The sequence below is a fragment of the Guillardia theta genome, assembly GCF_000315625.1.
Source record: "Guillardia theta CCMP2712 unplaced genomic scaffold GUITHscaffold_2, whole genome shotgun sequence".
Taxonomy (NCBI): domain Eukaryota; class Cryptophyceae; order Pyrenomonadales; family Geminigeraceae; genus Guillardia; species Guillardia theta.
In genome coordinates, this window is record NW_005434672.1 from 1,123,863 (window position 1) to 1,145,483 (window position 21,621).

A 21,621-nucleotide genomic window follows, 5' to 3' on the forward strand; every position below is an offset into this window, starting at 1 on the left:
TGAGGAGGAGAGGTGAAGCGGGAGCGACGCCTCCCCATCGCTCCCAAAGATCTCGCTGTCTCCATCCCTCCTCCTCTCCTCCTCTCCCTCGCTCTTCAGTTCCCACGCCCTTGTCCTTCTCGCTGACGCCGCCCAGGAACCTCGATGGATCGCGTGCAACGAGTGCAATCCGTTGGGCGTGATCATGCTCCTGCTCGCAGGAAATGAGGACGAGGAAGAGGACGAGGAAGAGGAAGAGGACGAGGAAGAGGACGAGGAAGAGGAGGGAAAGTTGGTGACATTCTGATAGTTCTATGATCCAGACTTTGTGAGACACAAGGAGGACCGAGAGGATCAACGATTGTCAAGTTGTGTGCAAACCTAAAATAGACAGACAAACAAGGGGAAACAGACAGAAATTATCAGGGGCATGTGTTGAAACACAACAAACAGTCAACGAGGAAGTCAACATGGAAGGAAAAGGAGGAAGTAAGTTGTCCTACTATACCTCTCGCTGTTCCAAGCTTCGGAGTTGGCTTTAGATCGATGGGAATGATCGACGTTGGGGTTCCATTGGTCGATCTTCTTCTGCTCTCTCATTACGCGTGAATCGCCAACATTCTGATCACAATGGACCCTCACAGTCAGTCGCAAGTTCGACGAACATCGCAAGCTCACCGTAGAGCTCAGCGCATGATCATCAACGGTCGACGAATCATTCGCAAGATGACGTGACCTCCCGTCCGACTCATTCAACTTCCACAGCTTCAGAGGAGAAACATCTGTTCCTTCATCCCTTGTCCTCTCTGCGTACGTCGGGTTGGTACCCTGCTGCTTCTGACTTCCCTTGCTTATGCTCTCCCTCGCCTGGATGTAAATCTTGTGGATAGATTCATACAGCGGGTCACTGAAATTCAAATATTTGGTGGCCGTTTCAAATGATCGCTGAATCCAGACCCAGCTCTCCTCCTGCCTCTTTAAATTCTTGTGCTCTGCACCCAGGTTGAAGTAGACGATCGTCAGCAGGCGGTACAGCCTCCTCTTGTCCGGTGTGTCCTTCACATCCTGTATCCTGTTGAGCAAGTCGTCTCTTGCGGACAGCAGCTGCCTCAAAGCACCCTCGTGTTGCCCTGCTTTGGACAAGGAGCCTGCGTACTGCAGCAGGACGTCCACCAGGTCGATCTCAACGTCCTCGGGTTGAGCTCTCAAGTCCAAGGACGAGCACAGCTGCAGCGACCTCTGAAAGTACTCCATGCTCTCTGCTACCTGCCCCAGATGCTTCAACAGTATCCCCACATGAAGGAACGTAAAGGCTGCCAACGAGGACGGGATGGAGTGGTGCTTGTTGACCAAGTCCAGCGCCTGATGCAGAGAGCTCTTGGCTTGCTCAAGGTTCCCCGCAGAGATCGCAAGGCGGCCCAGACGGACGTACTCCTTGACGAAATGCTCGCAGGCCAGCAGGTAGTCCTCCGACCTCATCGAGTTGTGGGGGTTGAGGATAGCACCTGATTCGCGAGAATCGCTTGTGCGATCGAGGCCACCCGAGACGTTCGGATCGTTCCATACGCGATTGCGCGAGGAAGAGTCGAAGGTGCTGGATGGGGTAACATGACGCTCTCTGTGCTTCTGGAAGGGAAGAGACGTGCTCGGCCTTGGCTGGGCGTCGGGTGAAGAAGAGAAATGAAAACCGTTGCCTCCTCTATCGAGCTCTACAGTCCTAGACTTCTTCTGGAAGTCATATCCGTCACTTCTTGATGTCCTAGATGACCCGAGGACATCAAAGTGACTCCCTACCACCTTCACCTCCGGCGCATGCCCGACTTCTTGCGTTGCGAGCGTAGAAAGCTCAGCCAAAGTCTTGATAGCCGAGTTTCTGGACGGGAGAGAGCGGGAGGTCAGGGAACTCACTGTCGACTGACTGATTGAATCGTTTGGGACCTTCAGCCGGGAGCTGAACCTGCTGGGCGTATTGTCCAGCAAGACGCCCTCCACCACCATGTTGCAAATCTAGGTCAACGGTCGACCCTTCCAACCGCACATCTGCATGTCTGAAGACACGGGAGACTGATCCTCTCGCGAAAAAGGCAGAAGTCAGAAGATCCTGTCCTTCACATGCTGTCTCCTCGTCCTCCTCGTCCTCCTCGTCCTCCGTGGTGGGCGCGTCGCCATACCCAGTTGCTGCATTGATCCACCAGGGGCTAACCGGAAGCGGATCCAGGGGGGTCATGTATGCACAGTGGTGGTTGAGAGCCCTTGGGTCCATATCAGACCACTAGGGGTAGTATCCACCTGGATGAGGTCAATTTCGCACATTTAGGTCAAGGACATAATGTCCTTTTCCAAATTGTTTTTGAAATTTCAAATTAAAAAACATTCTCCTTCATAAAAAATATAAATGTTTCAAAAGAATTCAAATCAAGCAGCTTTCGGAAAAGTCCTCAAGTTTCACATTCAAAGAATAAAAGGGGGTGGGAGTTACCAAGATGTCATTTGGACCTGGTAGGGGTACAATCGACGTTACACCTATAGGGTGGGGTACTTCAACCTAAAACTATCTGATCTAAACTAACCAAATCCGTTGAACGCCTTGCCTGATAGCTAGCTTGCACCCGGTAGATATTGGGGGAGACATTGGGAGGATACCGGGGTGGGGTACTTTGATCGTCCGTTGACTGCGGCATCAAGAACATGCTGCCGCAGTCGCAGGTCGAAGCGGAGGAGGCGGCTGCTCGGACGCTGCAGGCGGCAGTCAGGAGATGCAGGGCAGAGAGCAGAAGACTCACAAGAAACGTCAAGCACCTGGTCCTCGAGATCTTCGATCGAGCTTTCGTGATAGCAGTGAATCGAAGCATCAACAGATTTGCCAAGGAAAGAGCGAAGGGCGGGTGGTGGAGACGGGCTTCGAAGATCTCAGCATGCTCTATGTTGACGTATACTTCAGGTGATCATGATAGATCAGGTTCTGGCCTCTTCAAACAGACTGAGTGTTTGTTGTCATGCAGTTTATACAGATGGAAACTCTCCGTCAGTTTCGAATGTGATGGACGAGAAACTATGGAAAGGAGAAGGCATCCGACTGTTTGGATGGAATGCAGTGCAAGAAGTATTCACAGTCATGAACAGACCGATGATCCATCGCTCGTCGTCGGCTTCATCCCCCAACAGCGACGATTACTACACTATCTCCAGAAACATGCGACGTCGAGCTCGGAACAGTCAAGATAAATCGCAAACAGAGACGCCGGTCGTTGAGGAGCAGATTGTAGAAGAGGCTCCGACTGAGACTCAAGCACCTCCGAGTGTCTATAAGATCAGAGGAGACAACAAAGGAACAACAACGAAAGAGGAGGTATACACCTAATACTCTGTGTTTGCGCGATTTGAGTTTTTGATTTCTTAGGAAATCAATGCTTATATCAGAGAAAAAACGCAAGAGTACATTCATTCATCAGAACTCTATATCAAGGCGTATGAGTTGGTGAAAAGAAGGATTCTGAAAAATATGAAAAGAAAATACGAGAACTTAAAAGTGGCAATAACCCATTTTGAACAGCAATTTGAGAGAGAAAGGATTTATGATCTTCACAAGCCATACTGGAGTGGTTACAAACCAAATCCAGGCATGGGTGAATACGATCTTTATCAAAGACAGCAGGCTTGGTTTGATGCTCTCGAGTTTTCAATGTCAGGCACAAGAATGCCTTGCCACAAAGCTCAGATCAGGAGGATACTCGACCTGGGGTTTCAAGTCTCCATAATGCAAGGAGTCGGTAGGAGGATGGTTGCGATGGCAAAGGTGGAGCTGCAGCATGCGAGTCGTCATTATGATCTTTGGAAAGAGCTCTTTGATATCATCACCCAACGAAAAAGGCAGCTGGCTGCTACAAGAATACAAGCTTTCCGCCGCGGCATTCTGACAAGGAGACTCTTGAACAAGCTTCGGTCTGGGTCGAGCCGTCACACTAATCTAAAAGCCTATTCAAGGTCGAGCACGAGCAAGAAGTTCTCCAAAAGCTTCGTTGGTAGCAAGGGACAGAGCCTGGCAGACTTACCCAACAGCCGGCGGAGAAAGTCGTCATCTCAGACTGCAGTCAGCGGCAACATCTTGGGCCAAGAAGCCAAGGGACTGAGGAAGAGGTTGATACACGAATACGTTCCTATCTACTCTCTGCAGATGTCTCAGCCTCAACACCAAGAGGATGATGAAGTTGAAGATGTACTCCAAAGGACTACTCAATCAGCCGAGCCCAGGAAGTGGAGCTCAACTGCAGTGACATTGATCAGGTGATGATCCTCTTGTGTTCTTCTACACTGATAATTTCTTGAAGGGAGGATTCGATCAAGGGTGCTCTCAAGATTCCCTTTAGGAGAGGTTAAGAAGAATTTCGTTTTCTCAATTGCCTTCATATGTTTGTACAGGATTGGCTCGACCCAAGTCCTCCAAAGACCGTCTGCGAGTATCCTAACACCTTCTTCACGATTCTCTTCTGCAACAGTAAGTGATGATTAGAGTTTTGAGTCCTGTCTTTATGTTTAATGCTCAAGTTTCCTACAAGTACTCAGAATGTATGCTCAGCTGTCAGCAAACTTGATTTGAGTACATTTCACCTCTTTCGTCAGAGGCCACCATTTTCTCTATCGTTATCATTTTCTACCACACATTCACGCAGAAGACAGTCAACAGGCTCTTTCCTTCTCGTACGCTCTGGCGTCTCAGGCATCATGGCAACTGAGGAAGGGAGAAAAAGCGACCCAGCACATTCATCTGTAAAGTCATCGCATCAGTGGGGTAGAAACAGGGCATGCTCCACAGACTTCAGCTCCTCTTGATCCGAGGTTGGTTCCTCCTCGATGAACGAACGAGTGCAAGGATACCAATAACGAGGGCTCCGACTGCGATCACCAGGCTGCAACACAACGTCGACAAGCTCAGGACAATTGAACTACATACAATCCACGTTTAACACCTGATGATCGATGTGACCAGCGCTCCGACTGTCAGTGCGAAGGCGTCAACGTTCTCAATGTACAGGGCAGTGTCAAGATGGACTGGGGATTTGGGCGAGGATCCTGGAAAGAAACCCATTCCTGGAGACCAGAATTTCATTTTCTGGCATATGAAAGATGCAAAAAGGTTGTTTAGCGATGAAAATTTTTGGATAGAGAAGGAATCATGTTTTAATCGTGTGTAACCATTCAGCCCAAAAAATTCATACCTGGAGGCAGCATTGGACAACAATGTGTGGTCAATGCAAGTTAGGACCAAGCGTTGACTTGTTTTCAAAGTCCTTTCCTCTCATCTCATCTCATCTCATCTCATCTCATCTCATCTCATCTCATCTCATCTCATCTCATCTCATCTCATCTCATCTCATCTCATCTCATCTCATCTCATCTCATCTCATCTCATCTCATCTCCTCTCCTCTCCTCTCCTCTCCTCTCATCTCATCTGTGTTCTTTCTTCTGCTTCTTTGAAAACAGAAAAATCTCTTTGATCTCCATGATCTTCTCACCCTACATCGCTGTCTTATCATCTCATGTGTTTACGCTTTGCGACCATATCGCGAAGTCAATGGACCCCCTCGTCCCCCCGCTTGCATTTTGCTGAGTTCAACGCTTTGGTCGCGTGACTGATGAAGTTGCCACTGCCCGGGACCCCGCCCGCCGGGCGGGGCCGTACAGCCCCCGGGCCGGGCCCGTTCCGACTCGGCCCGAGTGACAGCAGCCCCCGGCGGCGGCGGTGAGCGCTAGGGCCCGGGCCGGGTGTTCGTGTAACTGTCATCGACCTTGTAGATGTTATCGAGCAGCGCCGCGGTGTCCGCCTTGACGCACACGCCAGGGGGCAACTTCAATGTGACTGCCAGAGGCGCGCGGCGCGGGGGCCGCCGGGGCCGCCGGGGGCTCCCGCGCCGCGGGCGGCATGCCGCCCCCGTGACTGTTGAGTACAGGCCCCGGCGGAGGGGCTTCCTAAATTGGCAGCCTGGCAGGGGCTACCGGTGACCACAACAAGTTTCAAGTTTAGCATCGCCCAGCATCAGTGCTCCAAACGGTGCCAGTGGCTTTCCGAACCCCTGAAACCGATGATGCAAGAGACTCAGACGAAGGACCACCACAAAGACTCCCCATCGAAGTGAAATCCGGCTGCCCGTGACGTATCTGATCATGCGCGAGATATCAAGTTTAACCGAGCTGGTCAAGATACTGGACAAGACGTTCCTCGAGGCCGAAAACTCGCAGGGGCAGCACGACTCGAGGTGCAGTACATCGGCGGGACCACCCTCCGGATGCTCCCGCCGCCACCCGGCGATCCAGCCCCTGCCGATCCCCCAGCCGCCCGGCCAACCCCGCCCCCGCCGCAAATCGCCAGAACATCGCCTCGCTCGACAAGGACACCATCCGGCTGGGCAAGTACCTCCTCGTCAAGCACCTCCTCGTCAAGTACCTCCTCGTCAAGTACCTCCTCATCCACCGCTTCCTCAACTCTACCCAGGGGCCCGACCCTCTCGACGCCGACAACGTGACCCGCTGCAACCAGTTGCAGGCAAGGCGCAAGGCTGCTGCAGCAGATGCGGGTCTCGTAGTGTACTTATTCGGAGTTACACTTAGAACTTTGGGTTGGAGCTGTAGTAGCCGGCGAGCTGCAGGGCGATGAAGACGTCGTCCTTCATGCCCCCCACCTTCCCGCTCAGCGCGAGCTGGTCCTTGTTGAAGACCGTCACCGCGCCCTTGACCTGGTAGGAGTAGGTCTCCAGCTGCTCCCGGAGCCTGCGCTTCATCCCGCGGGGTTCACGGCTCACAAAGTCCTCCCACAGGTGGACGCGCCGGTCCCGCAGCATCGCGTTGAGCATCGTGCACATGGCGTGCTTGATCTCCAGCGTCGTCACCACGCCGTACCGCTGCGCCCGGTGGTCGACGCGGAAGCGGACGTTGCGCAGGCCGTTGAAGTGCTGATGGTGGTACTCCGCCTCGAAGCCCCAGGAAACGATCAAAACCAGCCAGGCTTATGATTTCACGATCAGTGTCGATCACGATGAGAAGAGCGGCAAGTAAGTTTGCCTTCTCTACCCATAAAATGTAAGCCCTGCGATCTTGCTCGTCATTTTCAAGGTGACCATGAACGGGTTGAAATGGGGGCAGTGGCACTGCAACAGTGAAAATACCATGACTCGTTGTGGCGTGTGACAATAGATCAGACCAGGGGATAGATCTTTACGGCAGGCTTCAACACGACGGCAGTTTTGGTGATCAACTTCACTGTATATCATGAGGATGTTGTAGGTGAATTGCCACATGACCAATGGTGCGATCAAGAATCAGATTCAATAAAGCGAGCCTCCGGATCTAGAGTCACGGTATCCAGGAGGTCATTGAAGATGAAATCAATAGCCTTGAATGGCGGATTCGTGTGAGCCGCGCAAGTTGAATCCACAGCTTGAACAGCTGCTGTCACATACAACATGTCAGTGATACAGCATTGTTTTCAGGACGTTGTCTGATTGCGTGATCCAGTTTGTGAATCATTCGCCTCTAGTTGGATGGCACGGCGCTGACCACAAACCTCAAGGCAGGAAATCTGGGGAATGACACGCTCAACTGTCAACCACCCCTCCTTCCCCCCATATTGGAGTACCCACCGGTATCCTCTTCGCCGCGTGGGATCACTCATGGCACCTCAGCCGCTGGGAATACGGGGAATAACGGAGTACCCTACCCCCTCCCTTCAGGGCCCGTCAACGAGCAGGTAACCGGTGGACTCTCAGCCTCCGAATAATGCCGCGTCGCGAACTGAGACCTCGGTGTCCTCACCCGAAAGGACCCCCCACCCCCCAATCTCTCATCTTCATTCCCACACCCGTGGCCTCTTTTTGCTCGGGTCAGATTTCAGCTAGGAACCTCGGCGGGTGACCCTCACACCCCCTCATTCCCCTTGAAACAAGGACTACCGGTGGGCAGAGCGACTCCTTGGCAGTTTCCCCATTCAAGCCCCTCAGCAACACTCGCAATGCCGGCAATGGCAGCGATGAGCGAAGTCGATGAGGCTGACGTTGCTCGCCGAGAGACCGCGGTCCAACTCACATTAGTGCGATGCCTGTACGACCGTAGATGAGTCACAATGTGGATAGGCATGACCCTCAACACATCAATGATGAACTATGTCAGTGTTAGGGTAGCAAGCATGCACCAGAAGGTTCAATGCAGACGGTCAATTGCATACTACACCAGATCATACCCATCAAACATGTTCATCACAATTCAAAGCTATACGAGTCCAACATATTTGTCAAATGATTCTTGACCCCCCAAAAAGATGTTTGTTCTTTCATTTTGCTTGTAAATCTCTGGGTAATCTTTGAACCTTCATTGGCAGGACCAGAGGAAAGCAAGAAGCCATGCAAGTTCAACAGAACACGTCCGTCACTGTGCAGATCAAGCAGCAAGATGGCTGCTGCGGCATTGTAGGAAACATCCTGTTTTTGTTCTTCGGAGGAGGACTTTTCTGTGCTCTCTTCTACTTCTTGTTTGGTCTTGGCCTCTGTGCCTCCGTGGTTGGCATTCCGTTTGGGATCGCAACTTTCAAGATGGGCCTGATGGCCTTGTGGCCTTTCGGCGAGAAACTTGGAGGCTCGATGGTATGCAGATGCGAGACCAGCGGAGTTGGGCTGACCCACCTCATTCTCAACCTTATGTGGCTTTGCAGCGGGATAGGAATCATGGTGAGCATGATGCATTTCTTCTTCGGCATCATCAACGCCATGACGATTTGCGGGATTCCTTGCGCTTTGGCTCATTTCAAGCTTGCTCTCCGGGCTCTATGGCCATTCAACTTCGACACCATGACTGAGATAACCGTTAACACAAGCACTACGACGACAATGACGCCTATGCCACAGTACCCGCAAATGCCCATGCAACAACAAGGCTTTCAGCCGAGTTATCCTCAGGCTCAGGTGGCACAGCCTTATCCGCAGCCAGCGTACCCTCAAGCTCAACCAGTCACAGTGTCGCGGCAAGGCTGAGTCCGCCGGCGCTTGGGGCACGTCCGATATGTACCAGCATCATGTACGAGGCGGCCTCCGAGCTCCTGTCAAGTTCGGGCTGCTATGCAGATCATAATAGCGGCATAGCTGTAACACGAGTCAGTCTTTTGTTTTGCCAGGCTAGCTATAATTGAAGTATAAGTTAAATCGTATCGGTGGCAGCCGGGGCGCGAGTGCCAGTGGCAACTTTCAGCACTGACCCGTCCGCACACCTTGATCCCTGTCAAGGGTTTCAATATCATCCGATGATCCGCCGCACAGCACCTGTGCCGCGCTGTCAAGACTCCGACCCATGATCATCGGATGAAGGTTCGGCCGGACTCCGGGATTCAACCGTAACTCGGAACGAATATCCGATCGATTCAACTTTCACGAACGAATATCGCCGAACGAATATCGTCACCTTGCCTACTAGCTAGCTACCGTACCTGATATCAAATTCAAAGAGAAGGAGGGGGCACATCTATTACCCCACCCATGAAAGAACTAAGTTAATCAGTACAGACCAGGGGTAATTGGAATACCTCCACCCCCCTGGATATAGACTGGAACCTCCGGATGGCGGGAATGGAGTGAGAGAGATGGCGGTGCGAGTGCTGGCGACTTTCAGTGGGGAGGAGGAGGAGGATGGGGAGTCGACTCTGCTCACGACGTTCAAGGGAACGAAGACTGTAGAGACGAGCTTCCTTCGAAGGCCAGATCAGAGCTTCACCTTCACCTTCGATCGAGTCTTCCCACGAGGAAAACCAGATGAGCTGATCGCTTCTTGCGTTGATGAAGCATGGTACCAGCTATCGGCTGGGCAGAGCTGCTGTATCATGTGTTATGGACAGAAGGGGAGTGGGAAATTTTCGAGCCTGATAGGAAGTCAAGGGAAGCCAGGAATATTATTGAGCTTAGTGGGAAACATGTTGGCGAATTCCAGGGAGGTCGCAACATTGACCGCCTTCGACATCTACAAAGAGACGATCAGAGATCTGCTGAAACCTGGAAACCAATCAGCAGGATCGTCCAGCCTGAAGCTACGTGACAGTGCGTCTGCGGTTGTTGTTGATGGCAGCGTTGAGTTGGCAGTCAAGTCAATCGAAGACCTTGAGGAGAACTTGTCAGCTTTCCAGGCATGCAGGGGCCACTGTGTGATAACCGTCCGACGACCCTCGGGTTGCAAGCTGTTCATCGTCAAGCTGGTTGATAGCGATGCTGGTAGCACGTTGAAACAGGCGGGAGCCGAAGCGAACGAGACTCGGAAATGGGCGCTCAAGTCCTTTACAGCTCTTGCCAACTGCTTGAAGGTATGGACTTGTCATGCTCGACAATCATGTGATGGTGGGACGCGCAGGGCGCAGCTGAGAGGTCGAAAATCATCCCCGTGCGGGAGAGCACGCTTACACGCATGCTTCGGGAGTGTTTCAACAGCGCATTCATCACGTTTGTGGGTCATTGCCGGCAGGGCGAATCTACTCAGGTGAAGTATCAGCGATATGATGACGGCAATGATGATGATGCGATGATGATTTTTGTGTTCATATCCACGATGATGTTGTGGTTATTGTTTATATTTGTGATCGAGATGATGGATATGATGACAACACCACGATCACAACAATGAGGTGCTAATTGCAAGTGTCATGATATGTATGACAATTTATATTATGACAACGATCATTTGTGTCGTTTCAAGGTAACAAGAATGGCGCAGGATGAAGCGATGAATACTCTCCGCTTTGCCCACAGGATTTACACTGCAAGACCCCAAGGTATGAACGGTCAAGTTGTCAAACCTGCAGCGGGAAAGACAGAAAAGCCAGCAAAGCCAGCTGCGGAGGAAAGCGAAATCGAGCCGCGAGCGAGCTTGACTACTGTTCCTCCGCCTCCCGCACCTGCTTCTAAGGAGGCGCAGGTCAACCGAGAGCTTGGCAACGACGGTGCGGAAGAAAGAAAAACCTCGGCAGAGGAGCAAGAGGGTCTCAAGGAGCTGGCGCGAGCATGGGAGTATGCGTACCAGCTCGAGAACCTGATCGTGTGGATGGCGGAAGTGTTTCAAGTCGGAGCTTACGATCCTTCGAAGCTCGAGGCCATGCTCGACTCTAGCTGCAAGAAGTTCAACGGAGTCGGGTCGGGAGAGAACAGTAAGGACGCGTCGGCTATGATCCGAGACGTTCTTGCTAGTAGCAGCGAGGAGGTCCTGAAGCTTCCGGGGGGGCGAGACAAGATGGTCAACTTCAGGAGGAACTCGGTGTCCAGCCCATGGACAGGAGAGCTGCACCAGATTCTACTGAAGCACGGGGTTGTCTCGCGGCTTGAGAGCATAGAGCACGAGAGAATGTTCAAGTCGGACTGGAGAGGAGAAGGACGTGCGGAGGAGGGGAGAGAGGTCGACACGCTGTCCCTTTCCTCCAAACCAGTCCGAGGGCATGAGATATCGAAGCTGCAGAGCTACGAACCCCCTCGGGTCGTCTCTGAGGACGCCAAGTTCCTGCACCTGGACAGCAGGATCCTCGAGCTCGAGCAGAACGTAATCGGAGGAGCGGGGAATAGCCTGGATCTTCTAGATGCCCATATTGAGTCGTTGAGGAAGGACGTGGAAGACTCGTTGGACCACATCGACGACGAGCTGTTCGCCAACCTGCTCAGCCGCGTCTCCTACCTCAAGATGCGGAGGGAGTGGGCGCGGGAGAACGACAAGGGCCTTGACCTGGACGGCAGCTCGCACATGTTCCAACCCCTCCCCAAGATCCCCGAAGTGCAGAAGAGCAACGGGAACATCCTCCAGGACATTCAGAACATCCGCTCGAGGGTCGAGTCGAGCGCTGCAGACAGGTTCCTTCGCTACCTCTCTCCTCTCCTCTCCTTTCTCCTCCTCCCTTTCCTACTCTGATCTTCGTTTCTCCCCCTCTCCTCTCCTCCTTCCTTCCTCCATCTCACGCACTTCCTCCCTGCAGAAGCACACCGCTGGGGAAGGCTGCTGAACATGCTGGAGAGTCAAGAAAGAGGAGGGCGGAGAACGCGCATGTGCGATGGTCGGAGCAGAACGAGGTGATGGAGTTTCAGGTGACAACTCCGGACAAGTCGCAGGACGAGAGCGAGGAGGTCGAGCTGCCCCCGAGCTGGAGCAGCGCGAGCGAGGAGGAGCTCTGTGCTGAGAAGCTGCTGGACCTCCTGAGGGCCTCGTTGGAGACGCACGAGCGGCGGCACCAGAGCAAAGTCTATGACAAGTGCTTCAGTGGGAGCCAGGTGTGGAGACGTGTGGGGAGGAAGAGGAGGAGGAGAAGGAGGAGGTGGAGGGAAGCGAAGGGGGAAGAGGAGGGAGAGGAGTGGTAGGGGTGCTTTAGGGGAGGAGGAAGGGGTGCTGAATGGGAGGAGGTTGTGCTGGTGGTCTAACTTTTCTTCGTCCTCTTCGCTCTTGTTTCTCCTCCTTCACCTTTCCCTCCATCCTTTTGCTCCTCGCATTCTCAACCTGCAGCTGGTGGACTGGCTGGTGGAGACTATGGATCAGGACAACCTGAGCTACGTGACCAAAGTTTGGAGCTGCAGCATCCCCTCCCTCCTGCCTAACAGCAAGATATCCCGCGATCAAGCATGCATCATCGCTCAGGGCCTTATGAATGCGCAGGAACGACTTGCTCCTTTGCTCCTTGTCCTAACCTCTGCTCCCACCGTCTCTTTTTCTTTCTTGCTTTTCCTCCTCTTCATCTACCTCCCACCTTCTTCCTCCCTCCCTGGCCTTTGCCTCCTTCTCCTTCTTTACCCGCTTCTCTCCGACGTGTTTCTGGCTCATCACCTGCTCGTGAAGCCCTTGCGCCTACCTGTCTTCCTCCTCCTCATCTCACTTGTCCTCTCCTCAGGTCTTCGCACATCTTGGGTCTGCCGCAGACTTCAGCGACGACGACACGCTCTACCGCTTCCTGGATGGAGAGGAACAGGCTCTCGTCCTTAACCGCCAGATCCTCTGGGCCGGAAACGCAAGGAGTGCGTGCTCCGTCTCGCAGGCATGAGACACCTCTCCTCCTCTCTCCTTTCCTCCGCTCCTCCCTCCTGCCTTGCTCCCTCCTGCCTTGCTCCCTGCTCCCTGCTCCCTCCCTCACATGCAGTAGGAGCTTCTTCGGCAGGCGATCCTCCTGGCTCACGGCGATGGGCCGCGAGACTTTGCGACTGTGCAGGAGTTTCAGCAGCGAACCTGCGAGCTGCAGATGGTGAACTTGATCCAGGTCAGGAAGGAGGGAGCGGGAACGAGGATAGTGCAGAGAGCAAATGAGAAGGAGATTGGGAGTAGGGGAGAGAGGGAGAACTGAGGGAGGCGGGAAGAGCAGAGCAGAGGAGGGTTGGGGAGTGGGGTGCGGGCAATGGGAGTAGAAGTGGGACAGAAGGGAGTGGGATGCAGGAGGGAGGGACAAAGAGGAATGTAGGAAGTGGGAGAGATGGAGAAAGAGGAACGAAGGAAGGGGGAGGGAGGGAGAGGAACGAAGGAAGGGGGAGGAAGGAAGAGGGAGAGTGGGATGGAGAGGGACGAAGGGAGGTAGAGGAAGAGAGGGAGGGAAGGAGCTGACTCGCGCGCAGCTTCCCGTGGAGGAGCTGAGATGCTTCTTCATCAACATCTTTAACGTGCTCGTCCTACACGCCAAGATCACCTCCAAGTATCCCTCCAACGACAGTCACGTCGTTCCTCGATGCTCCTTCTTCCGCAACACCTCCTACCAGGTCTGAACCTCCTTCTCCTTCTGCCTGCCCTCTCCCTTCCACTCTGTCCCATCTCGACTCGGCCCCTCCCTTATGATTCTTCTCCGATAACTCAACTCCACAACTGCTCTCCTCCCGTCCCCCAATCCAAATCTCACTCACTCACTCTCCCTCCCTCTCCCCTCCCACTCCCTCTCCTCCTCCCCCTCTCTCTCCTCTTCTCTCCTCCTCTCCCTCTCCCTCCTCCCCTCAGGTCGGCAAGTACTTCTACTCTCTGGACGACATCTGCCGCGGCATCCTCCGAGCCAAGAAGTGTCTTTTCCTCGAGTGCGACCCTCGCGTCCACTTCGCCCTCTCCTACGGCACTTCCGCTACTCCTCCCGCCCGCGTGTTCACGCCGGAGAGCCTCGACAGGTCCCCAGCTGCTCCTCCACCTGCCCCTCTCTCCTCCAGCCTTCTGAGCCCTCCCACGACAGGCAGCTGGAGACGGCGACGAAGAAGTTCTGCACGGAGAGAGTGAAGGTAGACGTCAGTCAGGGAGAAATCACCTTGCCCGTCGTCTTTGACTGGTGAGGGGGAGGGGAGGAGGAGAGAGGAGAGAGGAGGGAGATGAGAGGGGGAAGCGGGGAGGAGGATAGTGGGCGATGGGAGCGGGAAAGGACGGGAAGGGAGTGAGTAGAAGAGAAGGACGTGACGGCTGGCAGGTATCGGAAAGACTTCAGCAACAATCCTTCGGGGCTACTAAGCTGGGTGAGAGCTGGAGTTGCGCGTGCTCTCGAGCTGCCATCTGACTGGGTGCTGCAGGTGGCGAGCAGGCTTCCTCCCTCGCTCTCCCACCAGATCGCCCAGCTGGCTCAGAGGAAGGATGTCAAGATTGCGTTTGAATGAAATTTATTGTTTGAGCATGGTGAGGTTACAGTGAGAGCAGGAGAAGAAACACACTTTACAGGCGAACGAGCAAAAAATCAGAGCATGGAGGAGGCGAGGGGGCAAGGCAAAACTGGCGCGTTAGGGTAGGACGGGGAGGAAGGAGAGTGGGAGAGGAGGAGGAGCCTGTCAGCTGGATGTTACACCTGCTGCTATGTCGATGTTCACTTCCTCTAACGCCTTCCCCTTCCCCTCAACAACCCAGAATGTCCTCATATCCTGCATGTCCTGTCAGTATCAGCCCTCCTCCTCCTCGTCCTCGTCCTCCTACCTCCTCCTCCTCCTCTACCACCTCCTTTTCCACCTGTTCTTCCCTAGCGCGCCAGGTTTGCCTTGCCTTTCTCCCTTCCCTCCCTCCCTCCCTCCTATCGCGCTTCCCTCTCCCTCCCCCGTTCCCATCTGATCCCCTGCTCCTCCTTCCCCTCCTTTTAGCACTCACCCCTTTGCCCTTGACTTCGATCACCCCCCTCTCCACCAGCTCAACCACCCCCCCGACGTCCTGAGCCCTCAGCAGCTCCGCAGCTGCTTCTGAGCACTGGATAGACCCTGGGCGAGAGCTGGACTCCATCCTGGAGGCTGTGTTCACCGTGTCTCCGAACAGACAGTAGCGCGGGTTCCTCGCTCCTACCACGCTGGCAACGACTGGGCCGGAGTGAAAGCCGACGCGGAGGTTGAGGAAGCCCCTGCTCGCGTCCTCCCGGTCGATGGGGATGCGGTGAGCGAGCTCGATGGCCTTGAGGGAGAAGGAGGCGATGCGGAGGGTGTGGTCCGAGCTCTGATCCTCCACTAGGTTCGTCACCGCCATGTACGCGTCCCCGACGGTTTCCACCTGTGCAAGGGGTGAGTGAGAGGAGAGAGGAGAGGAGAGAAGAAAGAGAGTTGTAGGACGAGGAGATGGGAAGAACAAGAGAAAGCAAGTGAGAAGGGCTGGATGAGAAAGAGAAGAGGAGGAGGACGACGAAGGGGTAGGAGGAGGAGGAGGAGGAGGACGAAGGGGTAGGAGGAGGAGAGCAAGGAGGAGGAGATGCATACCTTGAAGACCCCATATTCTTTGGAAAGCTCATCGAAGGACATGTAGAGGTTGTGAAGCATCTCAGATACTTTCTGAGGGTCGAGGGAGGAGCTGATGGTGGTGAAGCCGACGATGTCAGAGAAGAAGATCGTCACGCTCTCCTTCCTCTCAGGCTCCACCCTCTTCCCGGCCTTCAGCGCGTCCGCCACGTGCCTGGGGAAGACCTCGTACAAGATCCTAGTCGCGTCCGCCTCCTCCGCTCCCGCCTTCTTGACAGGCAGCAGGAGGTCTGCGGCTTTGGAGTCCATGGCCTGCAGTCGTCGATCGATCTCGCTGATGGAGGGCCGGCTCTCGGGGATCTTGTTCCAGCAGTTCCTCATCAGCACCGCCATCTGTGACGGGCAGTCGGCAGGTATCTCCGGCCTCTTCTCCTCCTCTCTCTCCAGATCCGCCACTTGCCGCAGCACCTGCCTGACGTCCTCGTTGAGGAACGGGTCCTGCCTGCTGTAAACCTCCGCCAGGAGGATGCCGAGCGCGTACACGTCGCTGGCGAGGGAGTTGCTGCCTCCTCGCAGCAGCTCCGGGGCCATCCACAAGGGTGTGCCGCATGGACCCGATTTCTTGGTGCTCAACCCGAAGTCCGCGATCTTGGCTCGGAAGCGAGAGTCGACCAGCACGTTGTGAGACTGAAGGAGGGAGAGCAAGCTGTTACAGTCGGCAGCGAGGAGGGGAGGGAGAGGGAGGAGAGAGTGGAGAGGGCGGGAAGGAAGCAGGGGCGATGGAGTAGGAGCAGCAGGAGGGGAGGGGAAGCGCGGCAGAGAAGGACGAGGAGATAGAGTACCTTGATGTCCCCGTGTATGATGGGAGGGTTCGCAGCGTGGAGGAAGTGTATCCCTTGTGTCACGTCGCAGAGCATGGGGAGGATGAGGTCTCCCTGGAGCTCGACCGTCTCGTTCCTCAAGAGCTCGTACAGGGACCCGTTCTCCATGAGCTCCATCACCAGCAACGGCTCCTTCTTGTCCTTCACCGCTCCGATCACCGTCGTGATGCAAGGGTGTCGCAGGCGCGAGATGACCCTCATCTCTTTGATGAAGTTGTTGTACATCCTGCTGCGGGACGCCGTCCGGGTCGTGCCCGAGAACAAGAAAGAAAGGAACGACGTCGTACGACTGCCGCTCCCCTGATTCCTCCTGTCTCCCCTGAGCACGTCCAGGCTATCCGAGTTGCTACCACTTCGCATTTGGATGTTCTTGTCGCCCCGGATGCTCACCTCCACGTCACTGCCCCCGCTGCCGTTCCTTGCTGGGGCCTGCCTTCCCTGACTGTCATTGAGCCGACGGGGGCCTCTACCGCTGAAATCAACGTCAGGCACAGAGCTCGCGCTCGTCTCGCCGTTGGTCCCCTCTCGCTGATCAGAGCCCCGACCCAGCGAGCCGCTCTTCGTTCCCGAGTGGCTCCTCAGCACGCCGTTCTGCGTCGACCCGCTCCCTTGCACCCTGATCGCCTCCAACACCGCGGGGTCCTGCATGGAGAACATCCCGGTGGAGACCGAGGCTTTCTTGGCCGTCTGTGACGAAGGGAGCACTCGTTTCACCGCCACGTAAGAGCCGCGGAAAGAGGCTCGGATGACAACGCCGTAGCTCCCCTTGCCGAGCACAAGAGGAGGGCTGTCGAAGACGAGCTCGTCCTTCCTGATCGTCCAGAAGGCATCCGAGTGTGTCATCTTGTACGTCGCGAACGCAGACATGGCGATCAAGACTACCACTCCAGCGCACAGCACGCCGATCATCCATGGCTGCAAGACGCTGTCTTGCACGCAGTCAGCGTCGGGGTGCTGCCTGGTGCGGTGTTTGCCAGCAGGACAGGGAGCGCATTTGTCGAGGGTATTTGACAAGAGGAAAGTGAGCTTGCAAGATAGGTTCTTGATGGTCGGGACGGCGGAGTCATCTGCCCCTAGCAAATAAGTGTTTACAGCTTCGAAGATGAGGTTTGAGTAGCCGTAGTGGTCTGGTCGAGTACCAAGGTCAAAGTAAGCTTCGTTGATAAATTCTTTTTGGTGAGTGATGAAGTTCAAGCTCTGCGCGTTCACGGTGCAGATGTCGGGATCAGGCAAGGTCGCACAGAGCTCCTTCTCAACATAGTCCTGAGCATTCAGCAGGGTTGGATAGTCTCCATTCCTTGCCTTGAAAACCTGCTGATTGTACGACGCGAGGTATTTCACCACCTTCTTCGTAGCCTCCAACGACTTGGTGTACCTGTTCACAGACCAGCCCCAGAACCACGGGTTTGTGCTGCTCTGGTCGCTTGAAAGATACCCGGGGATGCGCGTGTAAGACGAGCGATTGCCGAAGCTGTGCTCCTGGCACTTGAACACGTTGAAAGGCTCGATGCAACCGTCGGGCTTCCACGTGTGGATCTCTCCGATGATGTGAGTGAGGTCGATCATGAAAGCTGCTCTCTCAAGTAGGAAGTCGAGCTTCGTCAGCTGCAAGTCCTCGTTGATGACCACTGCCGGCGTGATCCAACCGATCCACTTCCTCATCCTCTCCAGCGCTGCGACGGCGTTGGGGTTGTCGATGTCCACCTCTCCCTTTGAATTCACGATCGCCCCGCCCCCATGGCTCGCGATGATCGACATGGTGATGACGGTGAGGTACTCGTTCGCCTGGCCCTGCCACATCAGCCCCCAGAAGCAAGTTTCTCCCGGACACAGGGCTTGTCGCTCGCCCTCCTGGATCTTCACTGCCATCGCCTCCATCTCATCCCAAGTCCGCGGCGGCTCATGGTAACCGTACTTGTGCAGCAGGTCTCGCCGGTAGTAGAGCAGGTTGTAGTCCATGAACGAGGGGATGGACAGAAGCTTGCCGTGCGCATATCCTGCTTGGAGGAACTTGGGGTCGAACTGCTTCAGCTCGTCTGCGGTGAAGAAGGAGGAGAGGTCCATGAGTGAGTCCTCGATGCTATGTATCCACGACGCCTCCATCCTGAAGATGTCGAGCGGGCTCGCTGCATCAGGCTTTGCGTATCTGTTCTTGATGTACAGAATCTCGTCCTCAAGGTTCGGCGGGCAAACCACCCTTCGAAGATTGATGCCCTGTGCGGCCATCTGCAGCTTGGCCTCGGTGAACTCAGTGTTGTGACGGATCATGTTGCTGCCAGGATTCCAGTATACATCCTCACTGCTGACGATGGGCAGGATGGCACAAGAGAGGATAACAGTGAACAAGCGTGTGATGTGTACAGGAGCAAGGGAGAGTAGAAGCATGCTAGCAAGCGAGAAGAGGGGTATTGTCAGGGGAGGAGGAGAGCTTATAGTGTGCTAAGCACTAGTGTACCGCTTCAATTTTTCATTTCATCTTGAGAATGCCATTCATGGAGCGAAGTCCTGAAAAGCGCGTAATTAGTACATTTGATGTGAAAGTGAGAGTTACTTGTAGTTATGAAACGATAGAAGTCCAGCTCTGAAAACATCTTCATATTCTCTATGTTCATTTCCCATCCATCTCTCTATCTCAACCCGCCCGCCATTGATCCGCACTTCTTCCGTACTTCCACAAGTCATCTGACCCCTGCATTTTGGCGCCCACCCCCGTTAAAGTTGCCCCACCCTTCTCACTCAAGGCAAGCACACCCGTTCACTGCAAAAAAGAACCAGCTATACCCCTGCAATCCACTTGAGTACCCCCAATATGTTCCTTCTCACTACCCCTACCTCAAACCACCCCACCTCTCAGTCTCGTACGTCTCCTTGCTTTAGTCATGCACCCTACCCCCTCCAGTCAGTCATCACAAAGGAAAGATATGGAGCCTTCGGGTACCACGGGTGCTCTCGTGACACACTTACTGAACCCCCGCTCCCCTGCTCTACCTGAAGTCATAATTGTACCAGAAATAACTAAAATTTCAATGGAAACCCCTTGATGAGTAAAACTGGTGACCCTTTTTATTTTAATGGTAAAAAAACCATTCAAGTTACAAGCAATCTCAAGGCAAGGCCTCTGAGGCGGGTCCGATCTCCATCTGCTCTAAAATACTAATAAAAATTTGTAAACCGACCAAATAAAATATTTTATAATTCTCCTGGGTCCCGGACAACGCCGGGTCCCCCCCTGCGGGCCGCCGGTGTGATGGCCGGCTGGCCGCCGGTCACTCAGCAATGCAGGGAGGCTGTTCTGGTAGGGTGTGACTTGATACGGAACCACAATGAAGGAGGGTGGGGTGGTGTGCTGACAATATCATTTGGGCACTACAGGGGTTGTTTTCTCAAGAATTTGTTGGAAATGGAGGGGTGGGTCCTGTATACCGATCTGCAGATACAGGAGGGAGATCCGACCACAAATGGCAGCAAGGAACAAGCAGCTCATGGCGGGTGGGATGCAAGACAAAGATGTCAAGAGAGGAGTGAATGAGCAGAGGACACTAGAAACATCTGCTACAAACAAGAATGCACAGCGCTGACGGGTTTCCCGGCATGAAATCGTGATGCTGCTTAGCACACTATCAGCTCTCCTCCTCCCCTGACAATACCCCTCTTCTCGCTTGCTAGCATGCTTCAACTCTCCCTTGCTCCTGGACACATCACACGCTTGTTCACTGTCATCCTCTCTTGCGCCATCCTGCCCATCGTCAGCAGTGAGGATGTGTACTGGAATCCTGGCAGCAACATGATCCGCCACAACACTGAGTTCACCGAGGCCAAGCTGCAGATGGCCGCACAGGGCATCAATCTTCGGAGGGTGGTTTGCCCGCCGAGCCTTGAGGACGAGATTCTGTACATCAAGAACAGATACGCAAAGCCTGATGCAGCGAGCCCGCTCGACATCTTCAGGATGGAGGCGTCGTGGATACATAGCATCGAGGACTCACTCATGGACCTCTCCTCCTTCTTCACCGCAGACGAGCTGAAGCAGTTCGACCCCAAGTTCCTCCAAGCAGGATATGCGCACGGCAAGCTTCTGTCCATCCCCTCGTTCATGGACTACAACCTGCTCTACTACCGGCGAGACCTGCTGCACAAGTACGGTTACCATGAGCCGCCGCGGACTTGGGATGAGATGGAGGCGATGGCAGTGAAGATCCAGGAGGGCGAGCGACAAGCCCTGTGTCCGGGAGAAACTTGCTTCTGGGGGCTGATGTGGCAGGGCCAGGCGAACGAGTACCTCACCGTCATCACCATGTCGATCATCGCGAGCCATGGGGGCGGGGCGATCGTGAATTCAAAGGGAGAGGTGGACATCGACAACCCCAACGCCGTCGCAGCGCTGGAGAGGATGAGGAAGTGGATCGGTTGGATCACGCCGGCAGTGGTCATCAACGAGGACTTGCAGCTGACGAAGCTCGACTTCCTACTTGAGAGAGCAGCTTTCATGATCGACCTCACTCACATCATCGGAGAGATCCACACGTGGAAGCCCGACGGTTGCATCGAGCCTTTCAACGTGTTCAAGTGCCAGGAGCACAGCTTCGGCAATCGCTCGTCTTACACGCGCATCCCCGGGTATCTTTCAAGCAACCAGAGCAGCACAAACCCGTGGTTCTGGGGCTGGTCTGTGAACAGGTACACCAAGTCGTTGGAGGCTACGAAGAAGGTGGTGAAATACCTCGCGTCGTACAATCAGCAGGTTTTCAAGGCAAGGAATGGAGACTATCCAACCCTGCTGAATGCTCAGGACTATGTTGAGAAGGAGCTCTGTGCGACCTTGCCTGATCCCGACATCTGCACTGTGAACGCACAGAGCTTGAACTTCATCACGCATCATGACGACCTCTTTGGAGACTTCTACCTTGATCTTGATACTCGACCAGACCACTACGGCTACTCAAACCTCATCTTCGAAGCTGTACACGAATATTTACTAGGGGCAGATGACTCCGCCGTCCCGACCATCAAGAACCTATCTTGCAAGCTCACTTTCCTCTTGTCAAATACCCTCGACAAATGCGCTCCCTGTCCTGCTGGCAAACACCGCACCAGGCAGCACCCCGAC

The 21,621-nt window shown here is 54.4% G+C and overlaps 6 protein-coding genes across 6 annotated transcripts; 4 read left to right on the forward strand and 2 right to left on the reverse strand.

The window, feature by feature from the left end:
• Window positions 1-3,601: 3,601 nt before the first annotated feature.
• On the forward strand, window positions 3,602-4,267 carry GUITHDRAFT_99686 (hypothetical protein; the record flags this gene model as incomplete). The annotated part of the gene is made up of 1 exon (XM_005841969.1): window positions 3,602-4,267. One exon carries the CDS (start codon window positions 3,602-3,604, stop codon window positions 4,265-4,267), a length of 666 nt encoding a protein of 221 aa, XP_005842026.1.
• A 1,875-nt stretch (window positions 4,268-6,142) lies between these two features.
• GUITHDRAFT_131990 (hypothetical protein) lies at window positions 6,143-6,987 on the forward strand (the record flags this gene model as incomplete). Its single annotated transcript, XM_005841970.1, is given in 3 exon segments — window positions 6,143-6,234; window positions 6,311-6,557; window positions 6,577-6,987. The coding sequence occupies 3 exon segments, from the start codon at window positions 6,143-6,145 to the stop codon at window positions 6,985-6,987; spliced, it is 750 nt and encodes a 249-aa protein (XP_005842027.1).
• Window positions 6,988-8,433: 1,446 nt separating this feature from the next.
• On the forward strand, window positions 8,434-8,823 carry GUITHDRAFT_61577 (hypothetical protein; the record flags this gene model as incomplete). The annotated part of the gene is made up of 1 exon (XM_005841971.1): window positions 8,434-8,823. A coding segment is annotated over one exon (390 nt), but the record flags the coding sequence as incomplete, so codon positions are not given.
• Window positions 8,824-9,599: 776 nt separating this feature from the next.
• GUITHDRAFT_131992 (hypothetical protein) lies at window positions 9,600-14,579 on the forward strand (the record flags this gene model as incomplete). Its single annotated transcript, XM_005841972.1, has 12 exons — window positions 9,600-10,310; window positions 10,358-10,483; window positions 10,700-11,838; window positions 11,961-12,252; window positions 12,482-12,529; window positions 12,864-12,947; window positions 13,113-13,226; window positions 13,576-13,716; window positions 13,949-14,109; window positions 14,172-14,217; window positions 14,400-14,445; window positions 14,500-14,579. 12 exons carry the CDS (start codon window positions 9,600-9,602, stop codon window positions 14,577-14,579), a joined length of 2,988 nt encoding a protein of 995 aa, XP_005842029.1.
• Window positions 14,580-15,181: 602 nt separating this feature from the next.
• Window positions 15,182-15,843, reverse strand: GUITHDRAFT_60308 (hypothetical protein; the record flags this gene model as incomplete). Its single annotated transcript, XM_005841973.1, has 2 exons — window positions 15,182-15,451; window positions 15,655-15,843. Coding segments are annotated over 2 exons (459 nt in total), but the record flags the coding sequence as incomplete, so codon positions are not given.
• Window positions 15,844-15,918: 75 nt separating this feature from the next.
• GUITHDRAFT_62967 (hypothetical protein) lies at window positions 15,919-17,357 on the reverse strand (the record flags this gene model as incomplete). The annotated part of the gene is made up of 3 exons (XM_005841974.1): window positions 15,919-16,320; window positions 16,476-16,743; window positions 17,209-17,357. Coding segments are annotated over 3 exons (819 nt in total), but the record flags the coding sequence as incomplete, so codon positions are not given.
• Between the last annotated feature and the right edge of the window lie 4,264 nt (window positions 17,358-21,621).